General features: G+C 45.9%; 2 protein-coding genes across 9 annotated transcripts in view; one reads left to right on the forward strand and one right to left on the reverse strand.

The window, feature by feature from the left end:
- Positions 1-4945, forward strand: part of EML6 (EMAP like 6) — a 119600-nt gene extending 114655 nt beyond the window's left edge. For all 4 annotated transcript variants that reach the window (XM_072333706.1, XM_072333708.1, XM_072333707.1 and 1 more), the window contains 2 exons: positions 155-255; positions 1621-4945. In XM_072333706.1, the coding sequence (XP_072189807.1) occupies positions 155-255; positions 1621-1645 (126 nt within the window). In that variant the 3' untranslated portion in view covers positions 1646-4945. The remainder of the gene's footprint in view (positions 1-154; positions 256-1620) is intronic.
- The window catches only part of RTN4 (reticulon 4), a 42520-nt gene continuing 25524 nt past the window's right edge, over positions 3656-20651 (reverse strand). For 4 of the 5 annotated variants that reach the window (XM_072333715.1, XM_072333714.1, XM_072333713.1 and 1 more), the window contains 6 exons: positions 14248-14455; positions 12165-12303; positions 7942-8011; positions 7286-7332; positions 5959-6017; positions 3656-5566 (listed from right to left, as the gene is read on the reverse strand). In XM_072333715.1, coding sequence (XP_072189816.1) covers positions 5524-5566; positions 5959-6017; positions 7286-7332; positions 7942-8011; positions 12165-12303; positions 14248-14455 — 566 coding nt within the window. In that variant the 3' untranslated portion in view covers positions 3656-5523. Of the gene's footprint in view, positions 5567-5958; positions 6018-7285; positions 7333-7941; positions 8012-12164; positions 12304-14247; positions 14456-20118; positions 20249-20651 lie in introns of those variants that run through there. The other variant, XM_072333717.1, reaches the window with a different exon arrangement.

Genomic DNA, 20651 nt, shown 5'->3' on the forward strand with positions numbered 1-20651 from the left:
GGCATTGCTGCCTTCTGCCACTGGGTGCAGTGCTCAGAAGCAGGTGCTGTTTGGGCTCAAAGGTTGCAGTGCTGCAGGAGATGCTGACAAGTCAACGTCGTTGCTCTGTGATGCTGTGATGGTCTAATGAATTTCTCAACTTGTTGTCCACCAGGCCAAACACAAGCGGTATTTTGGGCATTCCGCACATGTTACCAACATACGCTTTTCTCACGATGACAAGTATGTGATCAGCACAGGAGGAGATGACTGCAGGTATTTTTATTTTTATTTATGTATTTTTATGATGGTGGATTGGAAAATTTGCTGTGCACCTTCAAGTGTCAAACCTGCATCAACGCAGACACCGCCTTTCTGGGCTCACGCTGCATTCTTTGCTGTCTGCTGAAATCTGAGGTTTGCTTTTCTTAGTCTCTCAATGCTGTATTTAGTGCTTGATTGTGGCTGATCTATTCCTCTGCTTGGCCCAGAGCCAGCTGTTGGGTAAAGCTCCTTGCAGTACCTTGCAGTCGGGTGCTGTGCCTTCAGCCCCTCAGTGCCTGCACTGTGCTCCCTGGCTCACTGTCCTCCTAGAGCAGCTGGCTCAAGCAGAGCTTGCCTGATGCCGGTACAGAGCTGGGGGCTGCTGGGGGACTGGAGGTGGCTGAAGGAGCCCGGGCTGCTGGCACAGAGCCCAGCATGTGTCTGAAGACCATTGAGATTAAAAACAGCTGGTGGGGATGTCAGTCACACCAAAATAACTGCTGCGCTCCCTCCACCCAGCAAAGGGTAGGACAGGGATTCCAGCTGAAGAAACAGCACAGCAGATTTAGAAGGCCGTTTCAAACAACAGAGGAGCCTGCCCAAAAGGTGTCTGAATTTAAAGAGGGAAAAAAAAATAATACAAAAACTGTATGTGTGTGTGTGTGTGCAGGAAGGAGGGGTAGGTGTCTGTCACGGTGGCTGTCTGTGCAGCTGTGCACACGTGTGTGTCTTTGCATCCAGAGGTGTGTGCGGCTCTGCCTGCAACAGGAGCAGTGTGTGGCTCTGGGTGTGCAGCTGTATGCGTAGGGATGTGTATGTGACTGCATTCACTGCAGTATAGCTGTGCTTGTAGCTGTGTGTGTGGGTGCGTGCAGCGGCGCAGGGCTGTGGCTGCGTAGGGCTCCTGAGGGCTGTGTGCTTGCGTGGCTCTGCACTGGGCTCTGGCTTTGTGTACATGTGTCATGTGTGGGATGTTGTGTGGCTCTGGGTAGCTGTGTGAGCGCACTGCTGAGTGGGAATGCATGTCTGTGGTGGGTACATGCCTAGCAGTGTGTGGCTTAGTGTGTCTAAGCATGTCTGCGTTTATCCATGCATGTCCTTGTGTGTGGCTGGTTGTGTGTGCTTGTCTGTCCATATGTCTGCATCTTTCTGTGTGCCCATGTGTGTGTGAAGGCAAAGACCTGGCGCTGCTGGGGAAGGCACTGCAGTGCATTTCTGTTCTGCTGGGCTCACCTCTGCCTTACCTGGAGGCGTGTGCTTCAGTGTACGTTTAACAAGCCCACCAGTCTCTCTTACAGAACATACGCCGGAGGTTACTTCAACAAATACCAAGTTAGTTGATAGACTGATTGATACCATTATCAATTTTCTTTGCAGTGTGTTTGTGTGGCGATGTCTCTGACAGCTCCTGCTGTGTTGCTGCTACCCCAAGCCATGGCTCAGGACAGGACCAGCCACGAATGCCTCTCCCCCCCTCAGCTGCTGTGAGCACTGCCTGATGCTGCTGGCAGATTTCACCTTTCCAGATTTCTTGTGACTGTACTGAGCATGAATGTGCTCTTGTGTCTCAAATACCGACATCCCAGAGCAGAAAGCTGAGGTTTGGAAGGGAACAGTTTTGTAAGCAGGGTGGGCCAAAGTGAACAGGTAACTTGAGTATGAAGTGAACAGGTAACTTGAGTATGCTGCTTCTGCCTAATACTGGACGATTTGAAACATGTGGGAGAAGGGAGGATGCAGAGAAAATGGCTGGGCCCTTTAATTTGTGTGATTTCAAAACTCATGGCTCAAACGTATGTTTTAAACAAACCTGCTTCAAATCTAAACTCAGTGCACTCAGTAAGGCTGCTAACGAGGACACTGGGTTCACAATGCGCACTGCAGCTGTCCATAGTGCAAGGAGTGAAGTATAGCTCTTAAAATCCTCTTTTTTTTTATATGTTTCTGTGGCCAATTTTTCTATCCATTAAGTGCCTTCGAACAATATTTCTTGTTGTATGGCCTACGATCTTGCCTCCCACCAATCTGCTTTCAACACATGGTGCTAAACTTCCACACAGAGGAGGGCTAAACCACTCTCACCCCTTTGTGGAGGTGTACTTACGTTATCCCTGTGTGGTGCTTTGGTTTTTCATACCTTCGAAAACCAAACTCCAAAATGTGAGCAGAAACCCATGCAAGTCGTAAGGCCAGACTGGGGGCACAACATCTCCTGCCACGCTGTTTGCAGTTGGTTCATGCTGGCAGATTGGCTGCAGATAGAACTTGAAGCTTAACCCCAAAGCAGGGCCAGGAGGGGGCGAACAGGAAGATTTTAAACACAAAGAATGAGGAAGTTGTTTCCTGAGTGTTCCTGTAGTCTCCCTAGTTGAGGGAAAATGTGCTTCATGTTCAATTAAATGCTGGCCCAGGCACCAATCATCAGATCTATGAATGTATTCTGAAAGCCACCAGGAATCAATACTCCCCACTCTGCCACAGGGATTCTCATGACCCCCAGTATACTGCTGGATAGGGCCCTTCATGGCTAGCCCCTGTGCTGCTTAGTCTCGGAGAACACATCATTCTGCTTCCCAAGAAGTGTTCCTGCCCTTTGGAAAAGCATCATCTGTGCTCAGTTTGAACTCCTCTCCCTGTCATTGCTTCTCACTCAACCTCTGCAGCAGCCTGGGCTGTGCGACCACAGGCAGGATAGCAGCTGCTGCCGGGAGGACATGAGAGGTGCTTCCATGTGGAAGTGGAAACCAGGAGCAGATGGTCACAAAGGACAAGCAAAACCGTTCAACAATTGTTAATGAACCTTTCTGCAAAACCAGAAACCAAGGCGCAATGGACTTGGAGAAGGAAAATAATTAAGTTCAACAACTTCTTCAAGTGAAACTTCAAAAAGGAACGGAAAATGATTCTGGAGAGTTCTGACATTCAAGGAGGTTGCTCAAGGAGGCTGTGGATGCCCCATCCCTGGAAGCATTCAAGGCCAGGCTGGATGTGGCTCTGGGCAGCCTGGGCTGCTGGTTGGCAGCCCTGCACACAGCAGAGGGTACTGAAACCTGATGGTCATTGTGGTCCTTTTCAACCCAGGCCATTCTATGACATGGGAATTACTTTTTTCCTCATAGAAGGATTGTTTTTAATTTAAAGAAATAAAGGCCAAAAGAGAACATTCTGACTGACTTAGAATTAGTGTCTGAGATGTCAAATAGTGCTTTAGTCCCAGTTCAGTTCAATGAAATGCTGAGTTGTGGAACCATCCTGCTGTGCCACTTGAGGTTCCCACACCACAAGCTCAGATGGCAGCAGTTGTTAGACACAGAATATTGTAATGCTGACCACTGAAACAAGCAGCTCTCCCACTCGAGGAGCGGATCTATGTATATTTAACACACAAAAGTACTTCAGCAACCTCAAAGAATCAGCTTTTTTTTAAACTGAATTTATTAATGCCTTATTACTATACAGAAGATCAGTTTGTCAGATACACAATAAGAGTCCCTATGCAGCCTTTGTTTGTTTGTTTGTTTAAAGAATCCTTGATCAAATTGCGTTAATCCCGTTGGGTGGTGATGTCAGTGAGCACCTTCTTGGCCTATGTTGTCATGCCTTTCACACTGATTGTATCCTGACCAAAAGCAGCTGTGCAGCAGCAGGAGCTATCGACAGCAGCGTTACCAATACCTTACAGCAATAGCGTCTGTCAGGAAAGCACTTGCAAATTTCTATGTTTAAAGCGTTTGGCTTTATCTGTAAAATGTTCAAAGTGATGATGTATTATACTGTCAATTAATATATTAGTGCATGAATTTATTTTTCAATGGTCAAAGTGCCGTTCATTTAACATCTGTGTCTCTAATAAATTTGGATATGGGTTTTCCATGTCTAGCTCTCTTAACTCACGCACTGACATTTCACCTCCCTCAGCTTCAGTGACAGCTCAGGACTGAATGGGGGTGGCAATGCTCTGTGACACATCACAGCTGGAGCTGAGCAAACTGCTTCACAGATGGAAAGGAAAAGGTACCATGAAAACTCCATCTACTCACACTGCTAGAAATCTGACAAACTATTTCCTACTACCATGTACAATGGATATTTCTTCACGAGGAACTTAAAAGTAAACACAAATATATTAAACTTACCTCAAGAAAGCAAAATGCCAGTAGTATTTGAAGTCTATAAGCTTTATTGATACTTCGGGTGGGGTGGGGTTTTTTTTGTTTTGTTTTCCCTTTTTGATGTTTTTTTGTGGTGTTTCTTTTTTCTTTACATTTCACAATGCATCCCACAGACTTAGTTCAATACAGCTTCAACTGCAAGTGTTTATATTCTTATTTACCATTTCTCGCACAACAAGGTTTTAAGTTCCCCAACAACATTTGCAGCATTAGATATTCAGTCCACACATGCCCAGAGTTTGAGAGACTGTAGAATTATTTGCTCAACATTAACTACTGTACGTTTGCACAACCAAGTGTATGCTGTAATCTTAATATACGCAGAGGTTACTTTGTTCATCACTTGGGGTGGTTTTTTTTTTTGCTTCTTTTATACAGATAGATACCTAGAGTTGGCAGAGACATTTTAGTTTCTCAAGCTTGTGTGCTATGGAGCTAGTCCAAAATCGGGTCAATTCTCTGACATACAAAGCACTGTGGAGCAGCTGAAAGATCTAAAGCTTTGTGAAACACACACACACACACACACACACATATATATATATGTGTGTGTGTGTGTCTATGTATGTATATATATATATATAGGCAATTGATAAAACAATAAAATCACAATACAGCTATACTCATACCAAGAAGGCAAGATTTCTCAAAACTTGCTAAAATGGTATATTCTTCTAAAACATCTCAGTTTAGAAAATCTGCATCAATCTACACAGACCAGACACAGTGCACAAACTGGGAAGTGTTCTCCTCCGCTCCACCTGCTCTACACCTCTTCTGGAATGCAGCAGCGCCTACCTCTGATAAGCAAAATGTACGGCTTTCTCAAATCTTTTATATTAGCCAGTGCTGCACACAGGATAAAGGAAGATGATTAGCTTGAAATCCATACACAGCAGCTTACGATACTTAAGATGATGAAACACATGGCAGTCAAAACAGTTATTTTTTTTCCTCAAACACTGCGTTGCTAAAAAATAAAGATCTGTGAAATTGCACTGCAATGTCAAGGGTTTTGCTATTCCCTGACCCTCCCCATGTAAATCCAAATGAGTATTTTTCCCCCTTATAAGTTGAACTTCCTATCAATAAAGTCGCTTCGAGCTTTTTACTCTGCTTTGCGCTTCAGCCCAGGGATCTTTGCTTGGATCCTGCAAAAGGAATGGGAGAAGAGAAATAAAGGCATTGGAGAAAGCAAAAAAGAGCAGGCAGAAAAGTATTCTTAGCGACAGCAATGCGTGCTGATAATTACCACAGCAAACCTAACTGCTACCCTCAGAAGCTGGCAGAACTGCTAAATTCCTCCCCACGCACCCCACAGCTGCAAATGCTGGGGGTCTGTGCTTCCAACACAAGTTTCAAATCGATAGGTTTCCATTAGAAATAAAATCGGATGCACTTAATGGCAACAGCAAGAGAGGAGCTGACTTCACAACCACTGTAATTAACCAGGAGACTTTTTCCTCCCACAACTAGTGCCCATAGTATGGGCCTGCTGTATACATTATTTATATAGAAAGTGAAACAAGCATAAAATACTCACTTTGCCATTGCATCCTTGACATTCTTGTTCACTAGTCCCAAATAATGGTCGATCTGGGCCTGAAATGTAAGATGGGAGATGATGTTACAGATCAACTGCTGCCTGGAAGGCAACATTACAGCAGGTCACCAGGACATATCCCACAGCATCAGCTACTGACAGAAGGAAATAGCTCAGCACTGGTTATTCCCTGGGCTGATGCAGCCCAAGGTTGCCCAAGCCCAGCTCCCTCTCAGTGCATAAAACCCTCCATCCTGTGTCTGCTGACCAAAAGGCAGTTCCTCCAGGTAAAAGATGCTCACTGGAACCCACTGTTATCACTGAGTATCAGCAGCAGATTGCATTTTTAAACACAGGCCTTTTTCACTCACGCCTCTTCTTGAGGCAGCTGTGACATGAGTGCACAACTGAGGAGGTGGTGAGGAGCAGTCACCCCTTGGGGCACCAGGGAGAAGGAAAGCTGCTTTGGTAGGCTGGGCCTGCTAAAGAGCTTAAGCCCTCAGGGAGCAGCCTGCAGCTCAAGAGGATTGGGGAGCCGGGGTTAAGCCACACCAATTTTCCATCAGGTTCCTCAGAGCTACAGGATTTCCTTTTGCTGCACAGCTCATTTGCTCGTTTCTAGGCTCATCTGGGAGCTCGGAGAGGAGCCCAAGAGGCTCTGCCATCTTCTCAGTGCCTCTCTTCCTCCTTTCCCACATTGCAGGCTGGCCTCCAAGGCCAGGGTTGTTTTTGAAAGAGGAGAAGGAACTGCTAAGCTGACATTGGCTTCCCCCCTCCTGAGCCACCACCTGCTGAAGACACTCCCTGCTCTGGCTCCGCTATTATTTCATCATAAGCATTTTGCTTTGGGTTCTTCTTACCTCCTTCACATAACATTAGTCTGCCGACAGGAAAAGTATCAGCCTGTGCCAAGCATTTCCCATTGCCAGTTTTTGTCAGAACTACAAATTCCGTGGGGATTCAGGACACAAATACTGAATATTATTAATGAAAATAAATTCTTCAGAACTCACACCAAGACTGACACACCCTGCCTAACGCTGCTGTCATCCTGACCAAATCTGGATGAGAGGACAAGGCCTTCAGCCTAACCTTTCCATAACTGCTTGCTGGGGAACCCCTCTTCCACCAAGCAGGATGAGGGAAAACACACACAGTTTGGACTTCATAGCAAACCTGGTTCTCTGGCACTGGTTCCTGGCTAAAGGCCTGTGCTGCAAAGGCTTCAAAGAGTTTAGAAGGATAAAATTTGGTTTTACTCCCTCCTGGTTTTCTTTCAACAGAGCTAATCTTATGGAGTACTCAATGAATCCTATTGAAAACTCACCTGATGTCTCTCATAAATAACAGGAACACTGAAGAGCGAAATCAAAGCTGGAAAAGAACAGACCGAAGGTATAAGCAAAAGGAACAGTGCTCTGTTCAATAGAGACTGGTGTACAAGAAAAAGCAATAGCTAAGCTACATACAACAATTATTGGTCAGTAATTTCAGCAATCTCTATTAAGGAGTTTGGCTGCTCTTCAGGTCTCATTAATGGCATGATGCATCTGATCACAGCTCACTTCTGCACTGTGGGTTATACACATTCTTCAGACCCCAGTTTGCTTCTGACAGCTGCTCTGGACTACTAAAGCCAAGCTATCTTCAGTGGGAGGTGACCAGATCTGCTCCTGTACCTCCACCAGTAAGTTACAGTATAGCAATCATACACAAGAAAAGCTAACCCTGGCAGATAAGCACAAGGAAACATGCTTCTGAATGATACAATGTCTGAAAAAATCAGCAACTTCACAAGGAATTTGGCAGCACAACTCACAATTCTGCCTTCTGCAGTGCTATCCTAGAAGGATGACACACAACCGTATCATCTCGATACACTCTCAAGATCTCACAAACAGCCTCAGAATACCAGGCAGACCTCATTGCTTTTTCAGGGTTATTCTGTCATGCCAGCTATTTAACACAACTTGAAACACTCACCCAGTATCAGTAATGTCAGACCATTAAACAAGGCACCAACGTAAGTGAACACCCACATCAACACTGCAAACTGTAAAGGAAAAAAAGCATGTTAGCCCACAACACATTGTACAAGAACAAATCAGCTAAAACACTAAGTGAGAAGAGTCCTCAGAACACCTTCATAAAGCCAGAATGCCTCACTGTGTATGTGCACTGTAATTATAGATGTGTGACAAGATGACTGAAGGGTTCAGTAATAGGATACGTGGCCCCTTGTGTCCAGGTCATCAGGCTGAGTGCAGCCCAAGTCAGCAGTGACCAGGAGTGGTCAGTACCTGGTGACTGCCCAATGTCCTTCTGCATTGATGTGGTGCTTCCAATCCAGAGTTTAGCAACCACGGGCAAACAGTTCCCACTTCCGCCCCTTCAAACACACAGAGCAGGACAGGCAAGTGAGAGACTGTAGCATGCCAGCACCCAGAGATGGAGCTGGGAGACAGCAGCCACCTAGCAGAGTGCCTGGCAGCCTGGCAGCCCGCATCCAAGTGCATCAACTCCAGGGCTGTGCTGCAGAATGGGGCATGGAACTGCCCCAGTCACACTTCAGCCTCTGTGAGCCACCGAGTGCCCTGGGCTGGGGGCTGTCATGTCATCATCCCTTGCTTACCACTGCTCTCGCACAGACCCTGTCCTGAGCAATTCCAGCAGCTCTGAACAGGGCAATCCGTCCTCTGGCCCATGCAGTGTCCCAAGCGCACCTCTGACCTATACAGGACAGGAGGGGCCAGGACTGCCAGCTCTATTTCTGTGTCAGCACCTCCCCGAGGAAAATCAGCCACTTTCTTCTAGAGTTGCACGGCCCATAAGGAACAGAGCAGAAGCCAGGACTTGGGTGTCAGAGCAAGGGGAGTCAGCAGTGTGTACCTCTAAGCAGTGACTTGTACTTTGGAGAGATTATCCAGAAAAATAAAGCAGATTTCTGCAAACTCCCTTGTGATTCATTCAGACCTCAGTTCTGCTCTGTGGTGCAGCGGTGGGAAGTGGCTGGCAGCTTCTGCATGGGGTGCTTTAACAAAGCTAACCGTCTGCTTCCATCATGGATCTGTCTGTGCAGCAACTGTCAATGCAGCAAGGAGCCCCTGGGCTTGGGATCACTCACAGTGACCCGCAGCATGCACTCAGCACTGGAAATCCACAGGCTGCAAGCAGAAGTAGCAAAGAGCCCCAACAGCCACCTGGGCACCCCCTGAATGGCTGCATGGACAGAAATGGAGCAGCATTCCAGGCAGGTGAGCATTACTAACAGTGCCAAGGACTATGGCCATGCCAGAAAACTGGGCTTGTGTAAGCAGCAGGTAGCAGGACTGACCTAGCAAGATAACGTAGTTCTTCCTGCATGCTCAGGACAGGACAGAAGGAAGGCATGGGGCCCAAGCTTGCTGCCTGCATATGACAATGATATGCAAGCCAGCAAACAAGCAGTGTATGTGATGGACTGAATGGAGTTTTTGCCACCTCATTCCAATGACTAACAGCTCCAGTACTCAAAGCATAGGGCAATTCAACAGCAGATCCAGAAATGCCCATCTTTCAGCTTCTTTACTATGCAGCAGTTTCAATATAGCACGGAGCTCTATGTCTCTAAGCACAGTAGAGCAATGACAAGCTGGAAAGTGTGTCCCAACGTGCCTGTGGAGCAGCCGCTGGTTGTGCAACTCAGTGCACAGTGGATCACAGCACACAGGGCCAAAGTGCAGCTTCTCCTGCGCCTTTGGCAAGGGCCCCTCTGGAACCTCTCCTGAGGAGCATCTCCTTGTGCAGCATAAATATTTAGTCCATTTTAAGACTTCCACCGCTGAAGAATTGTTTAATAAAAACAGAAAAAAAAACTTAACAAGACAGATTTTACAACCAGAACTATTATGCACAATAAGCTGATCTGCAGACATTTTCTACAACAGAGCTCATCAATTATACACAATCCTGCTGTTTCCTATAGTGAAGATGTTTAAACTACACAAGCCAAGAATTGTGGTGGGTTTTTAAATATAAAACCAGAGCCACCATTGACATAATCAGCATCTCCTCGAGCACAAACTCTCCAAACCAGCAGCTGAAAGTAGCACTGACATTCACTGGTTTCACAGAGGGCTGCTCCCAACTGCCATACATTAGACTAATTAACCCCCACAAACTGTCTCAAATGCCAGCAGACAGGTGACATGAATTACTTCAGCTGAATAAACACCTATTCCCCACATACCATACTATTTTAGAGTGCTCTGAAGACATCCCAACTGGAGTCTGTTCTACTTCTGGAAGGCCCCATCTCTTTACACAGTGCTGACCATTCACCATTTCCCAGTCCTTACTGCAAGGAGCTGTGATCTCCAAACAAATGATGTGGAAATTCTCCTCACTCAGAGAAAGAAACATACTACAGTGGCTTAATTATTTAAGAAACAGGGCCAACCTTGTGACAATGTATTCTGCCATGTACCCCATTGTTTCATTGCATCCAAATAGGCGTTGAACAAAATAATCTTTTTCTGAACACAGACTCAATGTCATTAAAAAGCACAATGGACAAAGGGCACGTTCCTTCCCTCCCTCAGACACCAAGTTATCAACATGCAATTCCAGTCACGTAAGAACTTTCCTCTTCACAAAGGCCACAGCGTTGCAGAGATGGTCCCCAAGGACTCGACCACTGAATGGAAGGTGAGAGCCTTATACAGAGCAAAGGGCAGTGGGCAGGCATCAGCAACCCATGCAGCCATGCTGGAAACACTAGCAAGCTGCAGCCAGTATCAGGCCCACATGAGCCCTGCTGCCACAAAATGCAGCAGTATCCACTGTGCAGAAGGATGAGCAGAAAACATGAACACACAGCCCCATCATACAAATACTTTCACTACACAGCCCTGCAGGAGCAGGAAGATTATCACACAAAACTCTGGGCTAAGGCTTCGCCTCCTCTCTCCCTTCTGAGAACCTGAATCTCCTTCCGAGCAGCAGATCCCAGATGACCTGGGGCCTTACAATCTTTTTTTCCAGAGAGAAAAGACTTCCTATGGGAGATCTGCAAGCACTAACTGCAGCATTTACAATACCAGCTCTCGACTGTGTTGAAGCATAATGAGAAACTGGATCCAAAACCACTGGTAAGATCCTGAGATCTGTCTCTGGTTTCTATTTCACAAATACAACAAAGACTTTCACAGCCTTCATCTCCTATTCCAAGTTTCACTGGAATAGTTTCACCCTTCCCTCAGCCCCACAACAGCTCAGAGGGCTCACTAAGCACTTTCTAAGGAAGAGATTTACTGGAGGATAAGTGCAACTGTACTTCAGAAGATTTAGCAATCTGAAAAACAAATACACAGCAAGCTGCACTCAGTAAAGGAAACAACTGTTTGAAAGACAAAGCTGGGCGATAAGCTTGAAAGGTGAATATCACTCTCACAGAAGAGAACTGAATTTACAGCCATTTTTCTCTCTTTCTTCGCTATCAGTTTTGCTCTGCTGCCTTCCAATACTGTCCAGCCAACACCACTTCATGGTATCTGAGACAACTGTTATGTTGTCTGGCACACTCTAGGCAGTGTTGCTTACAAAAACTATGTCAGTAATTTGTATTACCAAACAAAACAATAATTTACACACAAATCTAGTGACTGAATCAAGCATCCGCCTTCCTAGAAAAACAAAGGCATCATTCAGTCCCTATTCTTCCAGCAAATGAAGGGATACAAAACTCCTCCTGTTCAAAGCTCTATATTAACCACAATACAGAAGCAAACAAACAAAATGTAACCAGACTGTCAGTCCATCCCCTAAAGTGAAGTTTTGTTTTTAAGGAGGGGTAATGATGCATTCTAAATGCACATACTGAAGAGAAGCACCTCATTTTCTTAAAAGATTTCTGCTTTTAAGCACCAGGAAAAAGGTACAGCAGAACGGCATGCACCCAAAGCCAACTTCAGTTTTCCACTCAGTTTTATTGTACTGCCAAAATGCAGAGCAAATAAAGTTATCCACTCCATGGCCACGTTTGGTGCTTCATACGCAGCTGAACACGGCTATGAGAAAGCCACAAAAAGGCTTAGTACTTCCAGCACACGAAGCCAAACGTAACTGTGAACAAACAATTGCATAAGAACAAGTGGGCTTTGCTACCATGGGTCAGCAAGGAATCTATGTGCAGAAGGCTGATATACCTACAGCTGGAGTTAACTCACCTTCAGAGAATCAACCAAGTCATCAACAAGGAAGAGGTGTCTCAGCTCCTTGACTGTGCCATTGATGTGACCAAGCACAACACTGCTGTATTTCTGAACCAGCTCTTCAGACACAGCTACATCAGACTCCAAGTAAGCCCTGTCAAAAAGAAAAGCTTGTGAAACTTTACTGTTTGAGTTCCACTAAGCAGTACCAACATACAGCACAGTGTTAGAAAGAGACAAACCTCACAACACATGGAGTGCTAGGAGGACAGAACAGAACTAACCTAAGTTATCTTTGGAAGGAAAGAGTAAAAATCAAGCTGTGTTGTGCTCCTGTACTTACTTGGACATGCACAAATACTGGCCCAGACTATGCAGAAGGCACACTGACCGGCACTCAAGGCTAACAAGTAGTCAGACATGATCAGCATCTCTGACCCATATACTAGCATCTGTCACAGTCAGAAGGCCAGTGGGTATTTAAAATAGGAGACACAGATGGAGAGGCTGGCAGGGGACAAGGGGCTCATTCTCTGGTTTTACTGCTGCATTAGGAAAAAGGGAATCCTTAAGGCAACCTCATATCCTACAGGACTTGAGATTTCTACATTTCTCAGACAGAGAAAGTCCTACAAAAGCAACGTATCCACACTGCTGGAAGATGGTTTTGAAACTATCTAACTAACAGTATGAAAAATACACCAAGGCATGGGAAAATTGGCAATTTTTTCATCATTTTGTTAAAAAAAATTACAGAAAAAAGGAAAACTGCCTTTTAGCAATTACTGACAGCAATCCTTTCAACACAAAGGTGTGGGATATTTATATCCCATTAAAGGTCCACTACACCACGACTTTTGCTTTGCAGTAGTTGGGACTCTGGCACACAAAGAACAATATATCTGACTCCCACCTTAGAGAGAGGGGCAACGCAGCACCATCTGTAACAGGACATCACTTCACAAATACTGCAGCTAAGTCATTAATTTTTGGGGGAGGGATTCTGCTGTAAGGTGTTGTGTTTGTTTCTTTAATTAAATAATTATTAAAAACCCACCCCCACCAACACATAGTGGAGTCTCCTATGTGTGTCACTGAAAGCACTGGCTCCTACTGGCTAAATTAACAACTACGTATGGTCAGGGAGAAATAAACTTGCGAAAGCTTTTGAATATGCTTACTGCAGATGAGAGGAAGAGAAATAGCATAACTGGAAAGACCACAAAGTTGTTAAGAGGGCTGTAAAACAGGAGGCAAGCAGGATTTTCAGAAAGGTGCAAGGGAAACTCAGATTGAACCACTTCGCTCATTAAAAAAGGAGAGAAGCAAGAGCAGTGTGGGATAAGGCTGGAGTGGAAACTGGAAACATACGCTCAGTCATTACTCTTACACCTCAGTGGTTTCATTTCTTCTAACATACAGCTCTGCAACAACAGACACCACTGCACTCTACACAGGAAAGAGCATGAATGCCAAGGACACTGCAGTTCTACTCTGCAGGGAAGTGTACACATGGTCCACCACATGGACTGCCTTCATCACTTGAAAGCAAGAGCTTAATAAAAAAAATAAACCCTATAATTTAACTCCTCTATCCTTAGAGCGCTCTTTCCAGCGTCCAGTCTTTCGAATTTCTTACCTGGGCAGGCTGCAATGAACCTGGATTCCTTTGATCACAAGGCAGATTTGCATGTTAGAACACAGCTCTGCTGTTATGTGCTAAAATCTAAGTGTTAAGAGTATCCCAATGTCCCACAAAGGTCAAAATCCCCCGTGCTACATCTATTCTGACTTTCTCTAAATAAATTGCATTGGATGTGCTGAAATAATTACATTTTGTACATCATCTGTCACTAGTTCACATTCTGAAGGCTGTGTCTCTCTAAAATGCTTATGTTAACCCATTAGATTGCAGTATGGTTTGTCATTTTGGTTTCGTTGTCTTTTTTTATTTTTAATGTAAATGAAGGCACTCCAGCATTACTGTTCATTTTCTTACACAATGCATTAATGCATGTCCGTTCACTGCTTCTACCAGCACCACAAGCGCCGCTCCCGAAAACAACGTATTTTTCTCTAATTAAAAGAAAAACCTCACCTAAATGGGTGGCCTTCGTCGGACTTCTGGATTGCCTGGATAACTCCCTTGTATATCCTAAAGCTGATGGTCACAGAAAGCAGGGCCAAGGCAATGTAAGCTGTCACGCTCACGATGCTGAACACTGTTAATGAGAGCAGCAGGAACAAGCTGGCACCAAACACCACTCCTGTCTTCTTAATGTCTCGCCAGTAAAGGAGGTCAACAACTGAAAATTTAAAAAGGTAAGAAATTAGAACAAGATATCTTTTGCATGCACATTAAAACAGAACACACGATGCATCTGACTGCTGAGAGTCACCAAGAACAGAACTCACTGTCAAACAAGAGCTGAAATGACAACCAGAAATAGGTTATTGTAGCCCTGACTTTGCATCAGGCTTCAGATTATTGGGATTATTGATGTTAGGATTAGCTCAAATGTAATTGCTAAATTTTAAGAACAATCCTGCCCTTCGGTGATGTCAGAATTAATCTCTTCAACTATGGTACTGTGCTATGCACCAGAACCACAGCAGTTTGTGCTTTGTTTCCTATTATCTCAGGGGATCTCATGGAGACCACTCGCAGATTCCCTGTTGGGACAAAGGACAAAAACATCAACAAATGACCTTTTTGGACCTTTGCAAGTCCAAAAGAGACAAAGGCATTAACAATTGTTTTTCTTCCCTTTTGACTAAAGTCATTCATGTGGGAGTTTACGATGTTGGTTATGGGTGACAAAACGAGCCATCAAGACAGCACACATATTTCAATTCAGGATAAATCTGCTGGGTTGTAATATAAAATACTTCATTTGTAAACCAGGTTTATTTTTTCCCATGACACTCAGCTAAGAATACAACACTATGCCATTTTCAGCATTGCTGTAAACTACACCCTTGCTAAAGTCCTAGAAAAAGGCTCAGTGTGTCCACTGCAGTTCTTTTTGGTTTGGGATGGTGGGCTGTTCTGGTGCTTGCTGGGAAGGTTTTTTGGTTGCTTTTTTTCCCAAAACGTTAATGAAATCTGACAAACATCGATTTCCATTGCTGAGCACACACCTGTGCCAAGCACACAGCCCCATCTAGTCTAGTTCTATACTGCATGGCAAGGTGCACAAAAACATTTGGCCTTCATGGTTGTCATTTCCACAGCTGACAAGGTTTTCACAAGAATAGAATCATAGAATCATAGAATTACCCAGGTTGGAAAAGACCTTGAAGATCATCAAGTCCAACCGCAGCCTAACCAGTACCCCATCTCTAAAAAAACCTCTGCTAAATCATATCCCTGAGTACCACATCCAAACGGCTCTTGAACACATCCAGGGATGGCGATTCAACCACCTCCCTGGGGAGCCTATTCCAGTACCTAACCACCCTTTCTGTAAAGAAGTTCTTCCTAATATCCAACCTGAACTTGCCCTGGCGCAACTTGAGGCCATTTCCCCTCGTCTTGTCACTTGTCACTAGTGGGAAGAGACCTGCCCCACTCTCACTGTAAGAACCTTTCAGGTACTGGAAGAGCGTGATACGGTCTCCCCTCAGCCTCCTTTTCCCCAGACTAAACAGCCCCAGCTTCCTTAGCCTCTCCTCGTAGGGCTGATTCTCCAAGCCCTTCACAAGCCTCGTTGCCCTTCTCTGGACCTGCTCCAGTACTTCCATATCTTTCTTGTGCTGAGGTGCCCAAAACTGGACACAGTACTCGAGGTGAGGCCTCACCAATGCCGAGTACAGGGGCAGGATGACTTCCTTAGTCCTGCTCACCACACCATTCTTGATACACGTCAGGATGCCGTTGGCCTTCTTGGCCACCCGGGCACACTGTTGGCTCATGTTCAGCCGTGCATCAATCAGTACCCCCAGGTCCATTTCCTCCACACAGTCCTCCAGCCACTCCGCCCCAAGCCTATAGCGCTGCCTGGGGTTGTTGTGGCCGAAGTGCAGGACTCGGCATTTGGTCTTGTTGAACCTCATCCCACTGGCTTCAGCCCAGCTCTCCAGCCTGTCTAGATCCTTCCGTAGGGCCTTGCTACCCCCAGGCAGATCCACACTCCCAGCCAATTTAGTGTCATCTGCGAACTTACTGAGGGTGCACTCAATGCCCTCATCGAGATCATCAATAAAGATATTGAAGAGGACAGGCCCCAGCACCGACCCCTGGGGAACACCACTCGTGGCCAGTCGCCAGCTGGATTTAATTCCATTTACCACCACTCTCTGAGCCCGGCCCTCCAGCCAGCTCCAAATAAATTCCTCTTATGCATCTAAACTGCTTGATAAGTGTGGTAATGTGAAATAATAAACGCAGAACTCAAATTATGGACATATTACTACTCCTATCAGACACAGCTGTAGTAACCCTACCCCAGACAGCATAGAAATTATCTGTAACATAGCATATTACAACTCAGCAGGGGAACTTTAAGTGACCATAAAAGAAGCAATTCAATAATAGTACGGATGCTATTTTGTCCTGGATGGAAATGCACCAATATTAAGTAACTTTGCGGCCTCTATAGGGCAAAGTCTGCACAATTCTTTCGAAGGTACAACATGAAAATGCCACTGGAGCAATTTCATGCATTTCAGAAGCTGACATCCTGTCCTAATTATTTCCATAGGGAAACCTAGCAGCAGGCACTGGAAAATTGAGAACTCGGGTCAGAAACATAAACGAATCCATTATTTCCACAACACAAAATATTTTATGCAAAATATTTAATTCCCGTAAGCGTAAGAATTCCCTCAAGCTCTACAGAGTCATGTTACAGTTATATCACAGAATCACAGAATGACCCGGGTTGGAAGGGACCTCAAGGATCATGTAGTTCCAACCCCCCTGCCTAGCAGGGCCACCAAACATACGTCTTTACTAGATCAGGTTGCCCAGAGCCCCGTCCAACCTGGTCTTGAACACCTCCAAGGACGGGGCATCCACAACCTCCCTGGGCAGCCTGTTCCAGGACCTAACCACTCTCCTAGTAAAGAACTTCCCCCTAACATCCAACCTAAATCTTCCCTCTTTTAACTTAAAACCATTTCCCCTAGTCCTGCTATTATCAGCCCTTTCGAAGAGTTTGCTCCCCTCCTGGGAGTAAGTTCCCTTCAGGTATTGAAAGGCTGCAATGAGGTCACCCCGCAACCTTCTCTTCTCCAGGCTGAACAAACCCAACTCCCTCAGCCTGTCCTCATAGGGGAGGTGCTCCAGCCCCCTGATCATCTTCGTGGCCCTCCTCTGGACCCTTTCCAAAATCTCCATATCTTTTTTGTACTGAGGGCTCCACACCTGGACACAGTACTCCAGATGGGGCCTCACAAGAGCAGAGTAGAGAGGGACAATCACCTCCCTATCCCTGCTGACCACCCCTCTCCTAATGGAGCCCAGGATCCCATTTGCCTTCCGGGCTGCCAGAGCGCACTGCTGGCTCATGTTAAGTTTCTCATCTATTAGGACCCCTAGGTCTTTCTCTGCCGAGCTGCACTCAAGGACAACTCCTCCCAGCCTGTACAAGTGCCTGGGGTTCTTCCGGCCCAAGTGCAAAACCTTGCACTTTGCCGTGTTGAACCTCATTAGGTTCACCCGAGCCCAGCTTTCCAGCCTGTCAAGGTCCCTCTGAATGGCATCCGTTCCCTCCACCGTATCGACTGCACAACTCATCTTGGTGTCATCAGCAAACTTGCTGAGGGTGCACTCCATTCCCTCATCGATGTCATTAATAAAGATGTTAAAGAGCACCGGTCCCAAGACAGACCCTTGAGGGACACCGCTCGTTACCGGCCTCCACCTGGACATAGAGCCATTGACCACCAATATGAACACCTTAATCGTGTAATAAGTCAAAAATAAGTCAAAATAAGTCAATAAGTCAAAACTGCTGTTGAAAGAAACTATCTCAGCCCTCCACTGCTCAGTGCCATTACAGTCCTCTGTGCGGCCGTACAGAGCCAGCCTAGCAACCTGCATGAAGCCCACACTGAGCACAACCAACACAAAGCCCAAGCACTCAGCCAGATCGGGCTGGATGGGGTTCTCTGTGTGGCTCCAACAACATGTGGGGTGTGAGAGAGAGAGAGAAAGCAGGCAAGGAGGTGACACTCCTGCCCTCAAAGCCCTTGTGGGACTGCAGCCTCTTCCCCTGCACTGCTGAGCTGTTATTCCTCCTCATGTTACAGAGCTGCACTCCTTGCTTCCCTGGCAAACAAGCAACACACCGGGCCAAAGATAAGCATGCCTTTTCTTCACAACTTGTACAGATCAAACAAACAGAAATTAAGGCATGGCTGAATTCCTCTTTGTATGAGCTATAAACCTTACATTAAACATCATATTTGGTTTCTTTGGCTTTGTCTGTAATCACAGTCCTGGTGTTTCTGCACGCCTTACTAGCGAGTTGGCATGCAGAAGGTGGCAGCAGAAGGGGCGAACTTCATCTACACACACTGCAAACGGAGGGCTCTGCCTACACTGAGCTGCACTTGGGGGAGATCTTCAAGAAGAACTCAGTCAAAAAAAAAACAAGGGCAGTGGGCCTCTTGTTCCTCCATCAAACAAAAATCTTTGCAACACTTCACTTTTTGCTTCAGACGCTGAAACCACTTTTATTTTTACACCCTGCAATTTGAGCACCCATACATGAACACATGGGTGATTCTCACGTGACACTCAGCACGGCCCTACTGCTCCTTCTGCAGCCAGCATCAGCTCTGCAGTGAGACAAACCCTCCTCTGCAATGCAGTGTTTAAGATCCACACTGACAGGGGGTTCTTGCTGCTCCACAGCAGCACATAGTGCAGCCAGCAGCACCTTATATCTGAACCTGGCTCTAACAATGAAAAGACAGTAAGTCATCTTCAGGGCAGGCTCCAGAACAGGAGGAACGAAGGCACATGGCTAAAACAGAAGCACACCACAGACACCAAGCACGCTCCAGCAGCCCAGCCCAAGGCTCCAGCTCTCAGCAGTGAGAGCCCCCAAGCCAGGCCCTCCCACACCACACTTCAGCTGCACAAGAATTTTCCCTTGCCGTCTCTGCTCCATTTGGAGAAGCACGCCACCGACCTTGGTTTCATGACACGGATATCTTGTTTCACAGTAAATTCTTCAAAGGGAAAATCCCATGCTATAAGACATCTGAAAAAGCAACTTGTTAACTTTCAATCAGAGAGCAAATGCTGACATTGATTTTTGGTTTCCAGCTGATCAGAACCAGCTATTCACACTGCTTTCTGAAGTGAAAGGGAAGGTTTAAAGCACTGCTAACCAGCAGCCCTCTGGGATGAACTCAAGCACACGGCATTCACGGCAGAGCAAAGACTAGAGCAAACAAACAAGCGCCCCAGAACAGAGCTGCCGAGCTGCACCTTTCCTCAGGGATCTGCTGTAAGCTTTCCTTCATACAACACAAACTATAACCTCCTGCTTTTGGTGCAAGTATTCCAGGCCTATTTCACAGCAAGAGCAGCTGTCTACATTTGGTAAGCACGAACTGTCACTTGGCATATCTAAAAATAGTACCACCAGCATCCGTGCCTTACATGCAGAACTCATCCAATTACATTTTGCCTTTAGAACAAGTGCCGTCTGCGGCACAAGATTTACCACTGCATTTTTCTGAAGACTCTTCTTTCTTTCACCGACGTTCAACTTAAAATCGAGCAATTTAATGCAGTTTCTGATGACAAAAAAAAAGAAAAAACAAAAAACACAGCACTTCGATATATTTAACCTGATAATCCTCTTTAAAGAAAAAAAAAAAAAAAAAAAAAAAAAAAAAAAAAAAAAACAAGTAATCCTCTCTTTTTCAGACAGAGAAATTAAAAAGCCTCAAGACCTACCACAGAGTTTTAATTCACGGACACTCAATAAGAGCAAGAGAAGGGACTAACCCATTTTGGCATCCATCTTGAGCGTGCCTGCATGCACCAGCCCTTGTGCAGCTGACTCCCAGCGCCTTCCACTTCCTGCTGGGGCAGCGCTGGGTCAGCGCAGCGACGCAACGCCTGCCTCAGCCCGCAGCCAATAGCCGGCCCGGCGCGACGGCCGCGGGACGCAGCTGCGGGAAAGCCCGGCTGCTATCAGTGCTGCTCCGTGCCGGGCACGTGCAAAAGGACACACAAAGGGGTTCAGCCTAAAGAAAGACCCTTTGTGTAACCGGGGAGCGAAGAGAAAGCAGGGCGGCTATAATTTACAGAGGCTGTGCGTGCAGCGGCCATGACACCAGAGCCTTTCTATGCTCTGAAAGGTAAACACAAATTCCTTCTGTCCCTCAAATAACAGTAACAACAGATCAGGAGCACAACTAGAAGCCTTTTCTGGATCAGATTAAGAATAGCGTGGTACTGGCAGAAACTTAACAGAATTACAGAGACCAGGCAGCTTTTAAATGCCTCTGTGGTGCAAAAGGAAAATTGCCATGGTG

The sequence above is a fragment of the Excalfactoria chinensis genome, chromosome 3 (assembly GCF_039878825.1).
Source record: "Excalfactoria chinensis isolate bCotChi1 chromosome 3, bCotChi1.hap2, whole genome shotgun sequence".
Classification (NCBI taxonomy): Eukaryota; Metazoa; Chordata; class Aves; order Galliformes; family Phasianidae; genus Excalfactoria; species Excalfactoria chinensis.